The sequence below is a fragment of the Gouania willdenowi genome, chromosome 14 (assembly GCF_900634775.1).
Source record: "Gouania willdenowi chromosome 14, fGouWil2.1, whole genome shotgun sequence".
NCBI lineage: Eukaryota > Metazoa > Chordata > Actinopteri > Blenniiformes > Gobiesocidae > Gouania > Gouania willdenowi.
The window spans coordinates 3,094,181-3,113,557 of NC_041057.1; the positions used below are offsets into that span (position 1 = coordinate 3,094,181).

At 37.4% G+C, this 19,377-nt stretch overlaps 1 protein-coding gene across 1 annotated transcript in view; it reads right to left on the bottom strand.

The window, feature by feature from the left end:
- Positions 1-1,063: 1,063 nt before the first annotated feature.
- The window catches only part of LOC114475989 (neuronal migration protein doublecortin-like), a 32,014-nt gene continuing 13,700 nt past the window's right edge, over positions 1,064-19,377 (bottom strand). The window contains exons 4-7 of the mRNA XM_028467222.1: positions 9,430-9,532; positions 5,663-5,752; positions 2,948-3,045; positions 1,064-2,859 (exon numbers count right to left, since the gene is read on the bottom strand). Of these exons, the coding sequence (XP_028323023.1) occupies positions 2,803-2,859; positions 2,948-3,045; positions 5,663-5,752; positions 9,430-9,532 (348 nt within the window). The 3' untranslated portion in view covers positions 1,064-2,802. The remainder of the gene's footprint in view (positions 2,860-2,947; positions 3,046-5,662; positions 5,753-9,429; positions 9,533-19,377) is intronic.

Below are 19,377 nucleotides of genomic sequence, written 5' to 3' on the forward strand. Positions count from 1 at the left end.
TATAAATTGCCAGTCTGAATTTAATTGGTGAAATTTGTGTAGTAGATATTAAATAGTTTAATATTAATATTATGTTGATGTCATATAAATTCATGTGTACGTATGTATATATTGTTTGATGTGCATGTATAAACTGTATATATAAAAGAATTACACAATTGTTTTGTTTTTCTGAAGACTGCCGAATTCAAATTCAATTCGATGTGTAAGTAAAAATTAAAATTTTCAATGTGGCTCTAAACTGTACGGAATCTTATTGCATTCACAAAAAAAAAAAGTTTATTTTTCTCTGAATTGATGAGATAATTGATAAAAATAAGTAAATGAAAATAAATTGGCCTTTTTTGTTTTTATAGGAAATATATTTCGGGTGTTCTGCAATGGTGAGAATGTTTTTTTTTTTTTTTTAAGTTAATGTTTTTTGGTTTTTGTGACTTGATGAGATAAAAATAAGTAAATAAAAAAAATTGCCCTGTTTTTCTATGAATTTTTTTGAGTTGACATTTTTTTAAAGCAAATATTTTTCAGTTTTTCTGAACTAATGAGATTTTTTTTTCGGTATTTGTGACTTGATATAAAAATAAGTAAATTAAAAAAATTGGCCCCGTTTTTATGAGAAATATTTTCATTTTTTTCTGAAATAAAATAATAACAAAATTAAAAATGTTGCCCTGTTTTTATCGGAAATATTTTTCGGTTTTTCTATTTTGCGATATCTTTTGTAAGCAAATGTTTTTTTGTTTTTTTTAAAATTCAGATATTTTTTTTTTTATAGGAAATGTTTTTCGTTTTTTCTGAAGTGATGATAAAAATAAGTAAATAAAAAAAATTTGCCCTGTTTTTATGGGAAATAGTTTATGGTTTTTGTGAACGAGATCATTTTACAAGGAAAAAAAAAGTATTTCCGATAAAAACAGGGCAACATTTTAAATTTACTTATTTTATCTCATAAATTCAGAAAAAACGAAACAGTTTTTTAAATATTCTGTGAATGCAATAAGCTTCTGTAAAAACTGCCGTCGTACATATGTGTTATTTTTTAAAATAATGACAGACTCAGGCATTTGAAATACAGTTGATTTAATTGCAAAAGGATCCCGGTGAATACATTGAATGAAGCACTGAAACAAGCCACAGTGACACGTATCAAAGTTCCACTAAAAAAAGGAGGCTGGAATTCTTTTTTTAGAGAAATAAAAAGTCATTCATTCCATCAGAAAAAGGCGTCACATTAAATAGAGCAGGAAAGTGGGCGGGGCATATTTACACTTTGATCATTCACATGTTTTTAAATGTGTATCAAAAGACCGTCATTTAAAAAAGAAAAAGAAAAGGCACCACAATAGAAGGTGATGGGACTCAAACATGAGGCGCCATTTTTTACAGAAAACAATCTAAACGTTAAGTTTCTCCACAAAAACAAACACCTGCGTGAAAAATCGCAACATTTCCTCGGACTGTATTTGGTATTAAAAAAAAAAAAAGCCTATTCTTAGAAAAAAAGAAAAGAACGTTCAGAAATGTTCCCTAATCCAAATGCATAGATATCCGTTCCATGGACGCTACAGGAGCAGGATTATTTATTACGGGGATGAAAGAGATTATTCTACGTAAAGGAGCAGCTAACGCTAACAAAGCTCTTTAGTCAGAAAAAGGATTCTGGTAGAAAAAAGTTCCAGAGAATCCCACACGAGCACCCTCCATGTTAAATCATCAACTTTATTATAAAATTTAAACACCCATACATAGATTTCAACAAGTGTCACGCTTTCCTTTTTTGCAGAGTCATGCAAAACAGAAGTAATCCGACTACTCTAAAGCGCCCTGATTGACTAGACTGCCATGCATTCCACTTTTGCATTGTTTTATAGCTTTAAAAATAAGAATAATTACACAACCTCCCTCTCCAGCTAATAACAATGGCTTTCACACCTTTAAAAGGTCATTTATTGAAATATTATAAACGTTAACTGCAAAAACTGGACAAAGAGGAAAAATCATTGAACGTGAATCATTATTCATCTAAAGTGTTTAAAAAAAAGGACCTTGTTCGTTTTCCTTTGGTTGTTGTTTTTTGTGGTTTTTTTGCACCATTAGGTCCTTGAAATCAGCTTTTTACAAATGTTTCATGCACACACACTAAAACACACACACACACACACACACAGCGTACACGTTATTGCCGACTATTCATGTAGATAACAAAGCAAATGAAGCGCCAACGTTTCATAACCTCTGGATGGAAACGGCCATTCTTGCCATTGGCTCCGCCTCCTTTACTCAGACCGTACCGTGTGTGTGTCAGGCTTAACGTAACATAGCAGTGAGTGACGATATGGAAGCACAGTAATGGACACCAGGCAGAGATCGTTACTGTGTGTATTTACAACGAGTTAGAAAGAGACTAAATGTCCTACGGGAGGGGAAACGTCCTAAACGTCGTCAGGGAATCTAACGTCAACCAACGCCACAAACACACCACGCATTTGCTGCTTGAAAAAAAAAACCAGTGACGCAAAAGGTTTGATTTTAAAGTGAGATTTAAAAAAAAAAAAAAAAACCAGTAAAAACTGAATGTGACGCTGTGAGAAAAAACAAAAAGTCCCAAAAACAGTGAGAAATATTAAAAGTGGGTTATTTTTATTATTCCCAAGCAGCAAGTGGTGGGAACACCCTGACAGCAGAGGCTGTGAGGGAACAGACAGACGGGCGTCGCTCTGATTGGGGGGTGGGGTGGGGTGGGGGGGTATAAAGGTCTGCGTTTCAGGCCAGAGTCGTGGAGGCTGCGGTGTTAATGAACGACTACATGGATTCACCCTGAGAGTCGTCATCATCCAGCGATAAAGGAAGGTAGAGATCCTACAAACACAGACCAACACAGACGTGGTTAGAGAGTGAAAACCAAAAAGGTCAAAGGTCAGGGGAGGAGGAGGAGGAGGAGGGGTACCTTCTGCTTGTTGTTCAGGCCTGGGCTGGAGGGGCTGGAGGTGGGGGAGTGCTTGGATATGGGAGTGGACAGCTGGCTGCTGGAGCCCGTCCCATTGGCTGAGAGGAGGAGGAGAAAGAAAGGGGAGGAGTTAAAAGAAAAGGAAACAGAGAAACATCAGTGGTTTCTGATGATTCAGACGTTTATCATCCGGTTGCTAGGATACAGTGATGATTAAAGGCTCTTTTAAGAGTGAGTCCATAAGCCTGGGGACCTCAGTCAGAAATAAAAGCTTTGTGTTTAAAGCCAAGCAGAGACTAAAAGGAACTACTTTTACATCATAAAGATTTTCCAACACAGACAGAGTTCAGAAAAACCATCTACTCAGTCTGGTTTGTTTGCTGGGAATTTGTTTGGCAACTGGGGAGACGTTCAGTGTTGTAATCATGTTTGTCTAAACAATCTCAGGTTTTCATCATTCAGCGCCAAGATGTTATTTAAACAAACTGGTTTTATGAGCCTCAAAAAAACATTTTACATTCAAAATGTAGGAACAATTGGCAAATGATGGGCATGACAAACTGTGAATGTGGTTAAAAATGGCTAAATTAATGGTGGAAAGAGGTTAAAAGTGACAATAGTGGGTCAACATATGTGACCTTAAGTGGGAAAAGTGGTGGAAAGGGTTTTAAAGCGGTGAAAATGTTTTGAAAGTGGAAAAAATTGAGCAAAAATGCATTAAAAAGAGCAAAAATAAGGCAAAAAATTGATTAAAATAGGTTAAAATATGGCACGTTTGGTGAAGTTACAGAAAAAGGGTAAAAATGAGCAAAAATGGAGTCAAACTGTTCCAATGTCTCGTGACCCTAAGGTTGAGAACCCCTGCTTTAAGTAACTGGAATAATCAAACTTAACGTAGAACTCCTGGTACTTAATAAAATATTTAAAAAAATTCTTCAACAACAGACATTGGACATTTAACGCTGTTAAACTCAGATAAAATTGTAATATTAAAGAAAAATTTTAAATTCCTCAATCAATTCAACTCTCACACTAAACGCTTTATGATTATGATGAGAATAAAAGCCTTTGATTCCAAACAATAAGAACATGTGATGCTGTGACACTAGCTAAACTCATCCAGCAGCTAGAAATGCATGTTTGAACAACAGCTGTGCAGTTTAAATATTCCCCGTCTTGTTTAAAACTCTTCCCTGGGATATTTCAGAGATCAGGAGCCAAGAACCTGCTGGAGGTTGTTTACATTTCCTGTTTTGTTCATGTTATTATGTCAGATTAGCCTCAAATTCAACAGAAATCAGCACTTCATGGAAAGCGTTCTAATGTTGGCTTTATGAAGGGAAATCCCAATGATGAAACAGAAGCTTTCTGGTTCAGTTTTTATTATCTTGTATTTACTGTATGTGTGTGAGTGTGTTTGTATAAGCCTCAGCCACTTTTCTCCAAAAATCACATACCTATAATTATTGTTTTTCTAAGCTTCTACATGATCTACATGGTTCATTTTTGTTCAAATTAAAGTCAGACCCTTATTGGTTACAGATGATGTGACATCTTGTAAATATCTGATACTGAGTGACAATAAATCATGTATTAAATACAGAAATCTGTAGTCTGCCCAAAAAAACCTCGAGATTTACATCAAATATAAAGCCAATTATCATTATCGAAGGCTATAAAAGCAGAAATGATTAAACTAATGTATGGACATCAACTGCAGCAAGTTTTGTGATAATAATAATAATAAACATTAGGCCAAAGATACACGCTTTTCTACAGAAGCCCATTTTGCCACAACTGTGCTAAAGTTTTCCACAAGTTTGGAAACAGGTGTGTACCTGTAATATGTCTGTCAAATTGATTCCAATCATTGTTAGTCTCATGTTTGACCACTAGGTGTCGCAATTTGGTTTGAAATAAACAAATATCCGTTTTTATTCAGGTTTCTGCTGTGCTATGCGTAATGCTTATTTTGGTTCCACTCTTTGGTGGCGTTACGCATGTGTCGAGGTCAGCAATGCTTTGACCGATCAGAATGATTGACACAGCGTTGTAAAGCCCAGAGCCTGTAGAAATGGGTGATGTCAAACACTATGGGAGTGGCTTTAGCCCTGGCCAATCAGAGCTGGATAAAGGAGGGACCAGCCATTTTTCGCATGAGCACTAAGCGCTCATTGGATGGATTTCTTGACTGAGAAGTGTTCAGATGTGTGTAATGGCAGTATCTGTCTGACGACAAGATGTGGATTTATCAAAATATGGAGTTTTATTCACATTGGAGCAACTTTAGATATGAAACAACAAAGATAAGACACAATTTGTCATCATTACTGACTTTTTACGCTGTGTATTTTCTGATTTTATGGCGTTGTTTTGGTACGTAACATACCCGACCTGTATAACAGTGGATTCAGCTCAGCCTGTTTAATGTAAGCTCTTGTTATAGAGCTTTATGTTTATTTTGTGACTCACAGCAGTGGAAAAATGCTGAGTTTGCAGAGATGTCGACTTTTCCCTCTTTGAACATAATGGCCTGGTGTGTGTGCTGCGGTCTTTGGTTCTGAATGTGGGTTGGATACAGTTGTAGCTGAGTTTCTTAGGATTACAGAGAGGTATAAAATGTGTGATTTCATTCATTCTTTACATGAGAGTCATGGAAGCTGCACCTGCCCCCGCCGGCGGGTCCGTTGGGGTTGAAGAGGTTAAAGGACTCACTTGATTCAGCTGGAGACTTGCATCGTTTGATCAGAGCAGGACTCTTAACTGAAGCGCGTTGAGTTGTGTTTCCCTTCATCACTCTGCACTCTGTGGACAGAACAATAACCCAGGTCACCTGATATACACCTGATACACACCTGGTACATGTGTGTGAAATATACACAATAACACAGCAGGACGACGTTCCCTCAAGCTTTCATTGGAGAACAAAATATTCTAAGAATACAAGTGTGTAAAACATCCGTCATTGTTTAAAGAGCCAGTGAGAATGAGAAACCGTTTACAGACAAAACTAATTATGATTCTGTATCATAAACTTGCTTTCTATCGTGTCGCTAACCACATATTTCAAAAACACTACATTCACATAATACATTTAAAAAACAGGTTTAAGACACAATTTTGTTTGTGTTCATTTGTCATGTAGAGATGATGTCGGCGTCCAATGTGAACTTTTTTTAAAATCCAAGTGAAAGGTACAATTTTCCCTACTGCGTATGACTGAGAGGGAGATTTTTTTTAATCATATTACTGTTGATTTATTGTTTTTACTCCTGGTTTAAAATGTTTTTACTGCTGATTTTAAATATTCCTATTGATTTTTAAACTATTAAATGTTTTCTGTTGACATATGTATGAAATGCACTATACAAATACATTTGCCTTGTCACTAGGGCTGGGAAATATGAACCAAAAACACTAATCTCAATATTTTTTCCCAAAATATACAATATTAATCTATTTTGACCAGAAAGACAAATTCTGGGTTAAATTTGCTGATTAAAAATGCCACATAGGTGGATTTAATAACAAATAGCTGCACAATGTGTGTCACTTTTGGCTTTTTTCTCCTGTAAGGGACAGCACGTGTGAGTGAGTTCTGTAGTGTGGCTTGTTTAGGGGAAGGTCTAAGTTAGAATGCACTCAGAAATCTATTTAACTGAGATTTTCATGCTGTTCTGAGAAGTAGAGAAAGCAGCGACTCCTAAAACAGAGTATTTTAATACAAAATAAGCTATAGAAACAAATATATATCATTATAGACGGTGTTTGAACGTGTGCTGGGGTTTGTAGGTCAGTGAGAGACTCCTCTCCTACATTTATGCCATCAACCTCCCTTCACATCCCCCCCTCCCCTCTTCTTTTCCTCTTTTGATGCTAATTATACGACGTGTCCTCCCTCGCTCTCCAGGGATCTCCCCATGTCTGTCTTCTCTGGTTTAACCTTCACACACTGCTGCACACACTCATGCTATTGTTCACCAGGTGTAAAACCAAGGCCATGCCCTCTACAGCACCCAAAAGAAATCTGAAAATATCTCACTAAAGTGTCCTGGTGTCCTTTGATGAAAAAAATCACCTCAAAGAAACCAATAATTCATATTTCTATTATTTGTGTAGAAGTAAATACAAAATTAGCAGCAATGTATCACAGTCAGCTAACTTTTAGCGGCCCTCAGAAGTAAACGCATAAAATGACTCTCAAAAAACCTCAAGTTAAAGAAAGACACACAAAAGGACATAAAAAAACACACAGGATGACAACAAATATACACAAAAATAACAGGGAAAAATCATCTAAAAACACACAAATACATAAAGGCACATGAAATGAGTGTAAATACAAAAAAAAAAAAACAACCTCAAACAATAAAAACATAATAAAAACAAAAATACACAAAACCACCTTAAAAACACACACACACACATAAAAACTACAACAAAACTACACAAAAGGACTCTAAAAACACACAAAATAAAAACTACATCAATTCTTTCAAAAAACACATGCAATGAGTGTGAATACACAAAACGACCACACTCACAAAACAATGAAAACACACAGAATAATAACAAAAATACACAAAATCCCTTTAAAAAAACAGAAGACGACCACAAATGTACACACAAATAACAGAAACGTATCCAAATCTACAACGAAAATACACAAAATGACTCCAAAATACAAATGAAAAACTAAAACAGACAAAACTCCTTCAAAAATCACCCGACGACAACAAACGTACACATAAATAACAGAAAAATATACACAACTACAACAAATATATACACAAAAGGATTTGAAAAACACACAAAATAAAAAACACATAAAACAAAATACTCCAAAAACACATACAATAAGTGTGAATACACTAAAACACAAGAAATGTACACAAAAAAGCTCCTGAAATATCCAAAGCTACAATAGAAATACACAAAAGCATCAACAAAATTACAAAAAAGGAAACAAAAACACACAACGCCTTTGTTGTTCACTGTGTTAAAGCTCAGATTGGTGATTATTCTATTGATAATTTGACCAAAGTAAGTTAGTGAATCATCTTGGTTCCAGTAACAACTTGATGAGTTCACGCTGAGTCAGCAGGGAACACGAGCCAATCAGGGAGAGGATTGTTTTCACACTTCCTGTCACTATCAGCGCTAAAGGATCAGCTGGCCTCGACCTGTCAGTGCACAGATTAATGGCTGCTCGTTTCCAATCCCTGCTGTGGCTGTAGATAACAGACCTTTCTATCCTTTCTACAGGAGTTCATCTTTCACTTCAACGAAACACAAACCTGTGAATACCCTTAATGTTCACCTTTATCTTCCAACATTTCCAATGCTTTACAGCTTTTTAACTTCATTAAAATGTGTTAAATGTATTTAAAACATCTTGTTTAAAGGTCCAGTATTATGATATTTTTCACCCAGCTCCAATTGTTCCAAGGACCAGACCTTTCGTTCAGCTCGATCTGAGCACTTTAGGAAAATGGATGGGAGAGACTTCCAGGCCCCGCCAGCCAGGACTCTACCCAAGGACGAGGCACCTTGTCTGGCCAAAGGGGCACCAGAGATGCCCCTGGTCCCATCGATGGAAGTCTCTCAGCAACCTTAGAGTACCAACTTCCAGAGACTCCAGTGTCAATTTTTGACCAAAATTAGCAACTTTGTTTTGGCCTGAAAATTATGTGCAACGGCTCTAGGGGCACAATTCGGACGACCTGGTAATGATGCACATATTCAGACTCGGGGGGAGGGGGGACCAGACCTTTCTGCACAGCCAATGGGGCACCAGAGATGCCCCTGGTCCCATCGATGGAAGTCTGAGTGACGAGCACAAATCCCAGGGCCTCCAGCAGGCGCAATTCGGACTCTAGCCCGAAATTCAGATTCAGAGGAATAAAATTGCTGATGCCACTTTTTGAACAAAATTAGCACTTTTTTTGGCCTGAAAACTTGTGTTTCCACTCTAGCGGGCACAATTCATACTCTACTCAGTACTGATGCAAATTTTCGGACTCAGGGAGACCAGACCTTTCCGTTGACACCTCGTTCAGCCCGATCCGAGTACTTTTGGAAAATGGATGGGAGAAACTTCCAGGCCCTACCAGCCAGAACTCTACCCAGGGACGAGGCACCCTACTCGGCCAATGGGGCACCAGAGACGCCCCTGGTCCCATCGATGAAAGTCTCTGAGCGACGAGCACCGACTTCCAGGCCCTCCAGCGGGCGCAATTCGGACTCAGGAGAATAAAACCTGTCCACTCATACCACTTTTTGACTAAAACAAGCAGGTTTTTTTGGCCCGAAAATTGTGTGTTTCGACTCTAGCAGACGCAACTCATAGCCTACCCAGGAATGCTGCACATATTTGGACTCTGGGGGAGTGGGGGGTGGGAACAGAACTGAAGCAAAACCATTATAAAGTGAATTTTTCATAGTACTGCTCCTTTAATACCATCCAGTTCATTTCCATTTACCGTTTTCATCCAGTGAAAAGTCATCCTGCGCGTAGCGAAATTTCTCCGGCCCACAAGCCACGAAGACGTCGTCATCACCAAAAAAGTCTTGAAGGCAGGTAACCTGTAAGATAGAAAAAAAAACCTTTAAACACTTTGTATTGAGATTAAAACAGAAGCTTTGATGTGTGGACTTTGTGTTTATGTTGCTTTCCTCATGTTTTTCAATTAAAACAGTCGCTCAGAGTTATTCACCCTCAGAATATTCATTTATTTTAATGATTGTTCAATGACTAAAAAAGCAACTTGTTCATTTTAATATTTAACTGGGCTCATTTTTGTGTATTTTTCTGTCATTTGGTGTGTTTTTGTAGTCGTTTCTGTATATTATGTTTTCTTTTTGTGGATTTTTGGCCATTTTGTAGATTCTGAAATGAATTTAGTTTGTTTTTAACCAATTTTTTTGGGTTATGTGGAGTCATCTATGTATATTTTCATTGTCCTTTAACGGATTTTTCTGTGTTTTAGGGGTAATATCTGTGCATTTTTACTGTTTGTTTTTGTTTCCATTATGTGTATTTTTGTAGTCATTTGTTGCATTTTTGTTGTCTTTATTGTGGTTTTTTGTTGTTGTTTTGAGTATATTTGTCTTTTTTGTTGCCCTTGTGTGTATTTTTTTGTCATTTTGTGTTTATGGAGTCATTTTAATCATTTATTCATTTATCATGTGTTTTTTGGAGTCATCTATGTGTATTTTTATTGTTCTTTAGTGGATTTTCTGTGTTTTAGAAGCAATATCTTTGCATTTCTTGAGTCCTAGTGCGTATTTTTCTGTAATTTAGTGTGTTTTTTGAGTTGTGGGTTTTTGGAGTCATTTTTGTCTATTTTTCTGAAATTTGGCATATTTGTAGTTTGTTTCCATTATGTGTATTTTTGTAGTCATTTGTTGCATTTTTGTTGTCTTTTTGTGGATTTTTGTTGTTGTATTGAGTTCCTGGAGTCCTTTTTGTGTATTCTTCTGTAATTTGGTATATTTGTCTTTTGTGTTGCCCTTGTGTGTATTTTTTGTCATTGTGTGTGTTCATGGAGTCATTTTTGTACATTATTGTCATTGTTGTGTGTTGTTTGGAGTCATATTTGTGTATTTTTATTGTCCTTTAGTGGATTTTCTGTGTTTTAAGAGTAATATCTTTGCATTTCTTGAGTCAGAGTATGTAGTTTTCTATAATTAAATGGGTTTTTGGAGTCATTTTTGCATTTTTCTGTAATTTAGTGGGTTTTTTTTAGTCATTTTTGTATATCTTTCTGTAATTTGGCATAGTTTTTGTTGATGGAGTGTCCTTTGGGGATCTGCTCTATGGCGAGCAGCTGTTGACACACACACACACTTTATAGACACTGTTACCAGATCAGATGAGACGTGTCATTAACCGCTCTGAATAAAAGCTTTTAAAGCTCGTCATACTGTAGCTACTGGTTTGCTTTTCTAACGCCTGTTGAAACGATACATTTTCCTTCTTTTTTTATTTGAACATCAAGCTGTTCCACCACAACTCACTCACTCTACGGTAGAGTTCTACTGTTACAAGTGGACTGTGTGTTAGTTTTGTCAAACATCACAGTGTGACTAGTGTTACGTATCTCAAGTATGGGCTGTAGATAATTTGGGAGCACCCCACCCACCCACCCACCCACCCACCCCGGCAGCTGTCCTGCTGCTTTTCTGTCCTGCTAGACACACTTGAAGTGTGTGGTGGTGACTGGCTGGCGTGGTATTCAACAGCTGTACCCAAAACTCAGGGGACGCAGCTCCATCTAATCAGCCTGGGTTAATCTACGGCCACACATCCTTTTTATTCATTATGAAAACATTAAATACATAAACACTAAAAAACAAAAAAAAAAGAAAGCACATATAAAAGGAGTGAAAACACAAAAGACCCCAAACAATAAAAACACACAATGAAAAAAAAAAAACTCCCAAACAAAAATCCCACAAACAGAAATATATACAAAACTACAACAAAAATACACAAATAAAGTGTAATAACTGTTCTGGGGAAAACCTGCAGCACGTGTGTTCTACTGTGCATTCATTCTACCTGATCTGTCTTATTGTGTTGAAGAAACATACAAAAACAACCTATAAAATGTATTTATTATGCAAAAAAGAATGATAAGGATTATAAATCATGTAGGGATATCTGAATCATACTAACCGCCTTTTTCTAAAGTCTAAAGAAATTAAGTTTATGGATTTGATTACGTTTAAAACATCTCAAATTATCTACAAAGCTAAATACAAAACCATTTTTTTTCAAATAGACAAGGGGAATATGAAGAGAACATTCCAGACTTAAAAAGCAGGAGTTAGTGGTTCAAGGTTTAATCTGGCTTTAAGAAGCAAAGCTGATCAAAGGGATGAAGTGTTTATTCAACAGTTTAAGCTTTTTATCTCAATCCCACTCAAAACAATGAGATTGTTTTTTAACTGAGATTTCATAAACTAAAGAAAATATTACCAAGATGTTAACTACTGCATCCAAGAAGATACACTGAATTATAACTGTTGCATATTCTTTAATTCTGAAATGTCTCTAATCCTAATTCTTAAGGTTCCACGTTCTGATCTGACTCGTCCTCCTACAGCCACTAAACAACACACACACTCAGATTTACAGTGTAAACGGTCAATGTTTGTCAAATCCCACAGAAAACATCCGATCTCTATACAAAAACCTCACAATATACTAATTTAATACATCTGCAGCATGAAAAATATGTGAAAATATACAACACGTGTATTTTACTGTAATTTTGTTGTTTTATGTGTTCAAAGTCTGTGTTTCCAGAGTCATTGTGGATTTTTATTGTAATTTCTACTATTTATGTAGTTTTTGTGGTAAATTTGTTGCATTTTTGTTGTACATTGTGTTTTTTTTCTGTAATTTTGTCATTTTTTGTATTATAAGCCTTTGTTTTTAGAGTCATTGCTAGTATTTTTGTTGTTCTTGTGTATTTTTTGTAATTTTGTTCCCCTATTTGAGTTATTTTGTGGATTTTCATTGTCGTTTCTTTGTATTTATGTAGTCTTATATGTTTTTGCGTTAATTGTGTTGCATTTTTTTTAGCCAATTTGTGTGTTTTTCTGTAATTTCGTAGTTTTTTGCGTCATAAGTCTTTGTTTATGAAGTCATCTCGTGTATTTTGTATTAATCTGTGTTTTCAGAGTAATTTGTGTTTTTTGTAATTCTGTTCACCTTTTAGAGTAATTTTGTGGAATTTTATTGTCGTTTCTTTGCATTTATGTAGCTTGTGTTTAGTTTTGTTGCCAATTTGTGTATTTTTCTGTAATTTTGATGTTTTTTGAGTAACAAGTCTGTGTTTATGAAGTCATTTTGTGTATTTGGTGCATTTTTTGTAAATTTGTTCACCTTTTGGAGTCATTTTGTACATTTCTGCAGGTTATTTTGTGCCTTTCTGTCATTCTGTGCAGGGGCCACACAAAGTCAGACCAAGGGCAGTTGCCCACGTCCAGTTTAGAGGCTGAATAACCGTAAAATCACAATCAGAAAGACAACTTTTGGGCGTTGGCGTCTGCAGATTGTGAAAAACTGGGTCTTTCCAGACTCCAGGTGCTCGGACCCCCTTTGTCCCACCGAGCTCATCTTTAATCTGTGCTTGACCAGCTGTCAGGACCACATGACCCCTCCCCTCTAAAGCCTCAAACACCAGCAGCAGCTATGCAGGGACCTTCAAACTACACACACTGAATAATTCAGCCCGAGTCCAGCACAACGCCTTCAAAACAAACATTTCATTAGACGTAAAAGGTGGCATGAATATTAAATGATGGTATGACTCTGCACTAAAAGGTAAACACAGCTAGAAGTGTCCAAGGATTGATTTATAATAGAAGAAAGGGCTGAACACTAAGACAGCAGGGATCAATAGTCCAGTTAAGTAGATTCATTTTACTGCAAACAAAGGAAAACTTTGCATTTTTGATATAAAGCAGATAAAATTGCATATTTTTATGCAATTTTTCTTAGTAAACTGGTTCTCAGGGCGACCAAAATGTCAATTCTCGCACAAAATCCGACTTAATTTGACAGACGTCCCTTTGTGAAACATCTATATGACACAGACTAAACCCTCACCGACATGTTATGACACAATCACACATTTACAACCATCATGTATTGAGCTTTAGCAAGTTTTAACTCAACAGTCTAAACCAGGATTTGTGAAAAAAAAAAAAAAACTTGAATTTTAAGTCTTTTAATGCTAATGGTTGATGAAACGCTCTAAACCAAAGAGAATGAGTTCACACACATTTCTCCCTATTGCCTTAAACAGATTGTGTCATACATTTTCTACTGCTGTTCTGGGCAAGAATTTCCCACGCAGTTCTGCAGACGTCAAATGGTGCGCGTTCTCGACGGCTTGGAGAGGCGTCCCAATACCGGAAATAAAGAAGAATGAGAAGACGACGACTTGGAGACTAAAAGACGACAAGCACGGTGGACTAAACTACTGGTTCCACAGATGTACGCAGAGGCATGTGCACAGGTCTTACAGTAAACAGTCACATGAACGGCGAGTAAATAAATAACCGTGTCACAGTAAGAGAGCTGATCAAAAAACCTCAGTTTTTCTCATAGAAATGACATATTTACGTTTATTTTAGTGGTAAACACGGATTTTAATAACAAACAACTGTTAATGTCAACATCAGATCAGTGCACGGGCAACAACAGAAAGTGAAATAAACAGGGGAGCAGTGCACGCAAGAAACCCATCAGATCTATTTACATATATTACGTATCAGAGATCAGGATAATCCATGTTATTGTGTAGAAAAATGAATGTTTCCACAGTGTATTCATTTCTAATTGTCCTCCACTGTGAATCCTGTTCTCACTGTCTCAAGCTGCATTCTTCAGGACTACAGTAGCTGCAGCAGGAAATGAAGAACGCTGCGTGCAAAACACGACCACCAGTTCTAAATATCTGTCAGAACCCGACCCACCCGGTGCCGTCGGGTCCCCCATGGTGTCACTATGGAGTCTGATCTGTGATCCTTGAAATGTAATTTGATCCATTTAAATCGGACGTAAACCACAGATTAGCAGGCAGCGAACGTATGAAAATGTTCTTTCCCCATTTATGCAAACGAGCTGCACCGAGCATTTAAATGATGATTTAAACACCACACCTACACACGTCAGAATAGAGGACAAAACTGTGTGCACGGAGACATACAAACAGTTCTAACACTGCAGAGTCTGAGCAGACATGAGAAACTGTATAAAAAAAATTACAAAAGACAATAAAGATAGAACAAAAAAAACACAAGATGACTAAAAAAACATTAAAAATGTAGAAAATGAGAAGAATATAAATACACACAACAAAAAAGCAAGAAATGTACAAAATGACAACAAAATAATATGAAATAAAACACTAAAGCAATGAAAGCATGCAAAACATTAACAAAAACGAAAGAAAAATGTATACAAAAACATCCAAAAAATAAAAAAAACACTAACAAAAGCAAAAAATTAACAAAAAAACCATGACAACAACAACAACTTAACCCCCCCCCCAAAAACTCACTAACACAATAAAGGCAAAAATTTTACAAAAACTAAAAAAAAAAATCTACACAAAAAAAACAAAAACATCCAAAAAAAACTAACAATAAAAGCATGCAAAACATGAACCACAACTAAAGGCAAATCTATACAAAATTTATAAACAAAAAACACACAAACAATAAAAGCACTCAAAACTGCCACAAAAAAAAAAAAAAAAAACTTTAGGTAAATCTACACAATGACAACAAAAACACCCAAAAAACAACAACACTTACACAAACACCTCCAAAAAATAAAAAAGCACCCTGACACAATAAAAGCACACTACAAACTACAAACTAACAAAAAAATTGAAGGTAAATCACAACAAAAATTATTATTAGTAATTAGTACAGATTTATTCTAAAAGCTGAAAGTAATTTTGACATTTTTTGTATTTGTCTGATTTGTGTGCATGATATAAAACATGTCCAACCATCTCTTTTCTTCTCATTTCTGCTCAACAACAGAGAAAAACCAGTGCAATAAATAGATATGAAAGCCATGAAGAGCTGGGATGGCGAGGCATGGATGGAGGAAGACGCCCACGCACCGATCGATTCAGCCGCTCTTTATTTCTACACCTGAGGAGGGTTTTTATTCCTCTGGCTGCTTCAGGAAGCTTTGATTCATTGTGATGATGATGATGATGATGCTACCAGTTGCTTTCCTGACCTCTCTGTGACCTTTATGTAACGGCGTTGCTCCTGGTGACCAGATAAACCAGTTAAGAGGCCATATCTGCACAGTCATGAGGACCAGCTGTGGCCCTGATGTTGTTAAAGGCCACGCCCCCTCCCCCTGCTGACAGGAAGCAGAAACTATATTTATAAAGACCATTAGGGCCTGAGCGTTATTAAATTGTACTTCCTGTTCTGCTTCGACCCCTCAGGGCACACTGGCTTAAAACGATGCTGTTACAGAATTCAGATGACACACACACACACACAGGTTTCAGTGTGTGTGTGTGTGTGTGTGTGTGTGTGTGTGTATGGCCACGCCTCTCCATCATTCCGATCGTCTGCACAATGCGTGAACGCGTTGAGATCACGGGCAGGTAAAAAAAAAAAAAAAAAACCCCGACATGAAGAGCACACTCAGCGCATTACGGCCCCCATTGTCAGGAAGCTTATCGCCATGACAACCGCCTCTGCAGCACCAAAAGCCAAAGAAACGCACACAGAGCAGGAGCTGCTGCACGAGCCCCGATAACCAGAGAAAGACGGCTTTTGTTGCCTATTAGAGGATGTACAAGTATCCATCCCTTTCTTATCCGGGGAATACATTTCATTTAACAGTTATTTTGGTTTTATTTCTTCGTCGTCAATGACAAAGTGACCTTGTGCCTTGAGCACGTGTTTTTATATCCTTGTTTCTTCCTAACCAGGGCATTTATTGTCAATTTAAACACAATGACAACAAAAACACCCCAAAAATAAACACTAGCGCAATAAAGACATGCTAAACATGAACAAAAACTCAAGAAAAATCTACACAATGACAACAAAAACACAAAAAATAAATACTAACCCAATAAAAGCATGCAAACCCAGGTATTTATTGTCAATTTCAGTCCAACCAAGGTCAGTATAACCGTGAAATGAATATTTCCTCACTGCTTTATGTGAATCAGGTTTAATCTTCTTTACAGACAAATCTACACTGAAGGAATCAGTGGGTTTTGTTAAACTGTGGTAATTACAGCCTGTGGAAACATTGAGAGGAAGCCAAAAGACCGCATGTCTTACGGAATAATTACAGTCCATCAGCAGAATTAAAATGATACTAATTTGCTGAGTGTTGGATCTAGAGAGGAGGGGGCCGCGCCCTTTTTCCTATTTAAATGTAAAACACCAGCGTTTGAGGAGAGGAGAGGAGGGAGGACGTCTACGGAGAACACAAAGGGACGAGAGGAAGAACCTGGAACTGGCTTTCATTTTAAAATCACAGGCACATTTGTAATCTCTACCACACACACACACACACACACACACACAGACACGCCCCATGCAGGCGTGAGAACAGGTAAACGCACACAAACCCATTCATTCCATCCTCACACGGAGGGTGAACTCTCTCACACTCGCTGCTGCAGGATGTGGGATCTGACACAGACCAGACCGGTCCACACCAGCTGGGCTTCCTTTGTGCCCAGGATGTGGTCTCCTAGCAACCAGTCTCAGCAGCTATCGCAGCAGCACGAGGAAGAGGAGGATTGGGCGGGCGTCGCCGAGTCAGTCAGTCAGTGGGTGGGTGGGATGTGGGGGGTTGTCACTGCATCAACATCGCTTCTTATAAACGTTTCACCTCCAGCTGCAGAGTGTGTGCGTTACAACACACCAAGACTACACAATAACGTTCATTAGGGGAGTAGGTTTGAACCTTTTTAACCCATGACCCGCCAAAATAAAGGTACCAGAGAGCGGGGACCCCCACTGTAGGTGAAGGTGGTTGAACACAGACATGAACATTGAAGAACAGTCATGTGGAGACAGGACCATCTATAAGGGGGAATAAAGGGGAGAGATTTTTGGGGTCCATCCATAAAGTCAGTAAAATGATGGTCCATTGTTCTATGAATCTGTGATAATCACATTTATTTATTCATCTGAATAATATCCACTGTTATCCAGGAACGTTTATTATTATTATTATAGTCATCTTAAAGATGGAAATCCTTGTTTTAATCAGAAATAAAATGGGTTCAAAGTGACCAGAAATGGTGGAAAATGTGGTGATTTTAAAAACCACAGAAATTGGTTAAAAGTTGCAAATTAGAGCGGATATAAACAGACAGAAAAAGTGGTAAAAAAAATGAATTTGGTTAAATTGGCAAAAATAAGCATGAAATATGGTTTAAAAATGGACTAACAATGTGTCAACATATGCAACAATAGGTGGAAAGGGTTTATAAGTGCTGAAAATGTCTTGAAAGTGGAAAAAATGTGCAGAAAAGGCATTGAAATTTGATGGAGAAATGCCAGAAATGGGAGTAATGTAGCAAAAATACATTAAAAGGAACAAAATGACAAGAAATAGTGATGAAAACAGGTTAAACTATGGCAAGTTCAGTGTATTTGCAAAAAAATAGTAAAAATATGCTGAAAATATTCTTATTTTCATGAAGGCAGCTGGTGACCCCCTCCCAGTGTCCCGCAACCACCAAGGTTGAGAACTTAGACACAGCGCGATGAAAGACATGAGTCACGCCCACAACACGGGGGAAGAGATCAATAAACAGCAATAACTGTCGACTATTCATCAATGACGGCAGCACAAATCAATCCACTGAAATACGACCAAAACTAAATAAATAACACCACAACGATTTGATCAAGGTTTCTAAATAAACTGGTGTTAATAAGGTACCGAGAGGCCATAGATCACCAGAGACAAAGCTTTAAAATCTTATTAGAATAACTATCATTACCCAGTAGCTCCTCCCCCAGCACGACGCCAGTGAGACTGGTTTAATTAAAGCAGGAGCACCTGCACCTCAAGGAGCCTTTAAACAAATTAGGAAGCACTTTGCATCCTCTCATTTTACCCCATTTACATTAAGACAAAAATTTGCCCAAATTTGCCTCATTCTGTTCAAGAATTTACACATTTATGTGTCTCTTTACCCATTTCATCATTTTTCCTTATTCATTCACATTCAGACGTGTGAACGCTCCTCTCCCAGAATGGGGCGTAAAGTGGGCGTGGCCAGACAGCTCATTTGGATATCAGGAAGTAGAGATGCAACAAACGATTATTTTGATAATCGATTAATCGGTCAATAAATTAATCAATCTCATCGATTGATTAATCTGATCAATCGATCGATTGATCAGATTTTTTTTATTTTTAAAACAGAGGTTAACTATAACGCACATTTAAACCTCGCTCAAGCTGAATAAACTGAAATAAAAGTGTCTGACACACAAACACTGGCGCGCGTACACACAATTACAGTGGTGAGCGCACACGCAAACGCTTGTGGCACAGAAACACCAATAAATGCCCAACTGAGCGGGTTTTATTCTCTTTTCTGAACCACCAACCTGTGCCGTCTGAAGTCTAAAGTAGTCGAGCAACAATGGAGACGTCACCAAACAACAGGGAAAGGCTTGGTGCTTTGATCCTGATCATAGAGGCGAGAACTTTTTGATCCCTTTTCATGTCACACAAACCAAACCAACCACTGTGTAGACGTGAGACTGACAAATAGAGTCGAGATCTAAAATCCCTCGTCATCCTTTGAGGTCCTGCTCTGTTCAGACCTGACAATGACGCATGGCACCGGTTTGTGAAGTGAAACCAACGCTAACGTCTCTCTGCGTGAGGC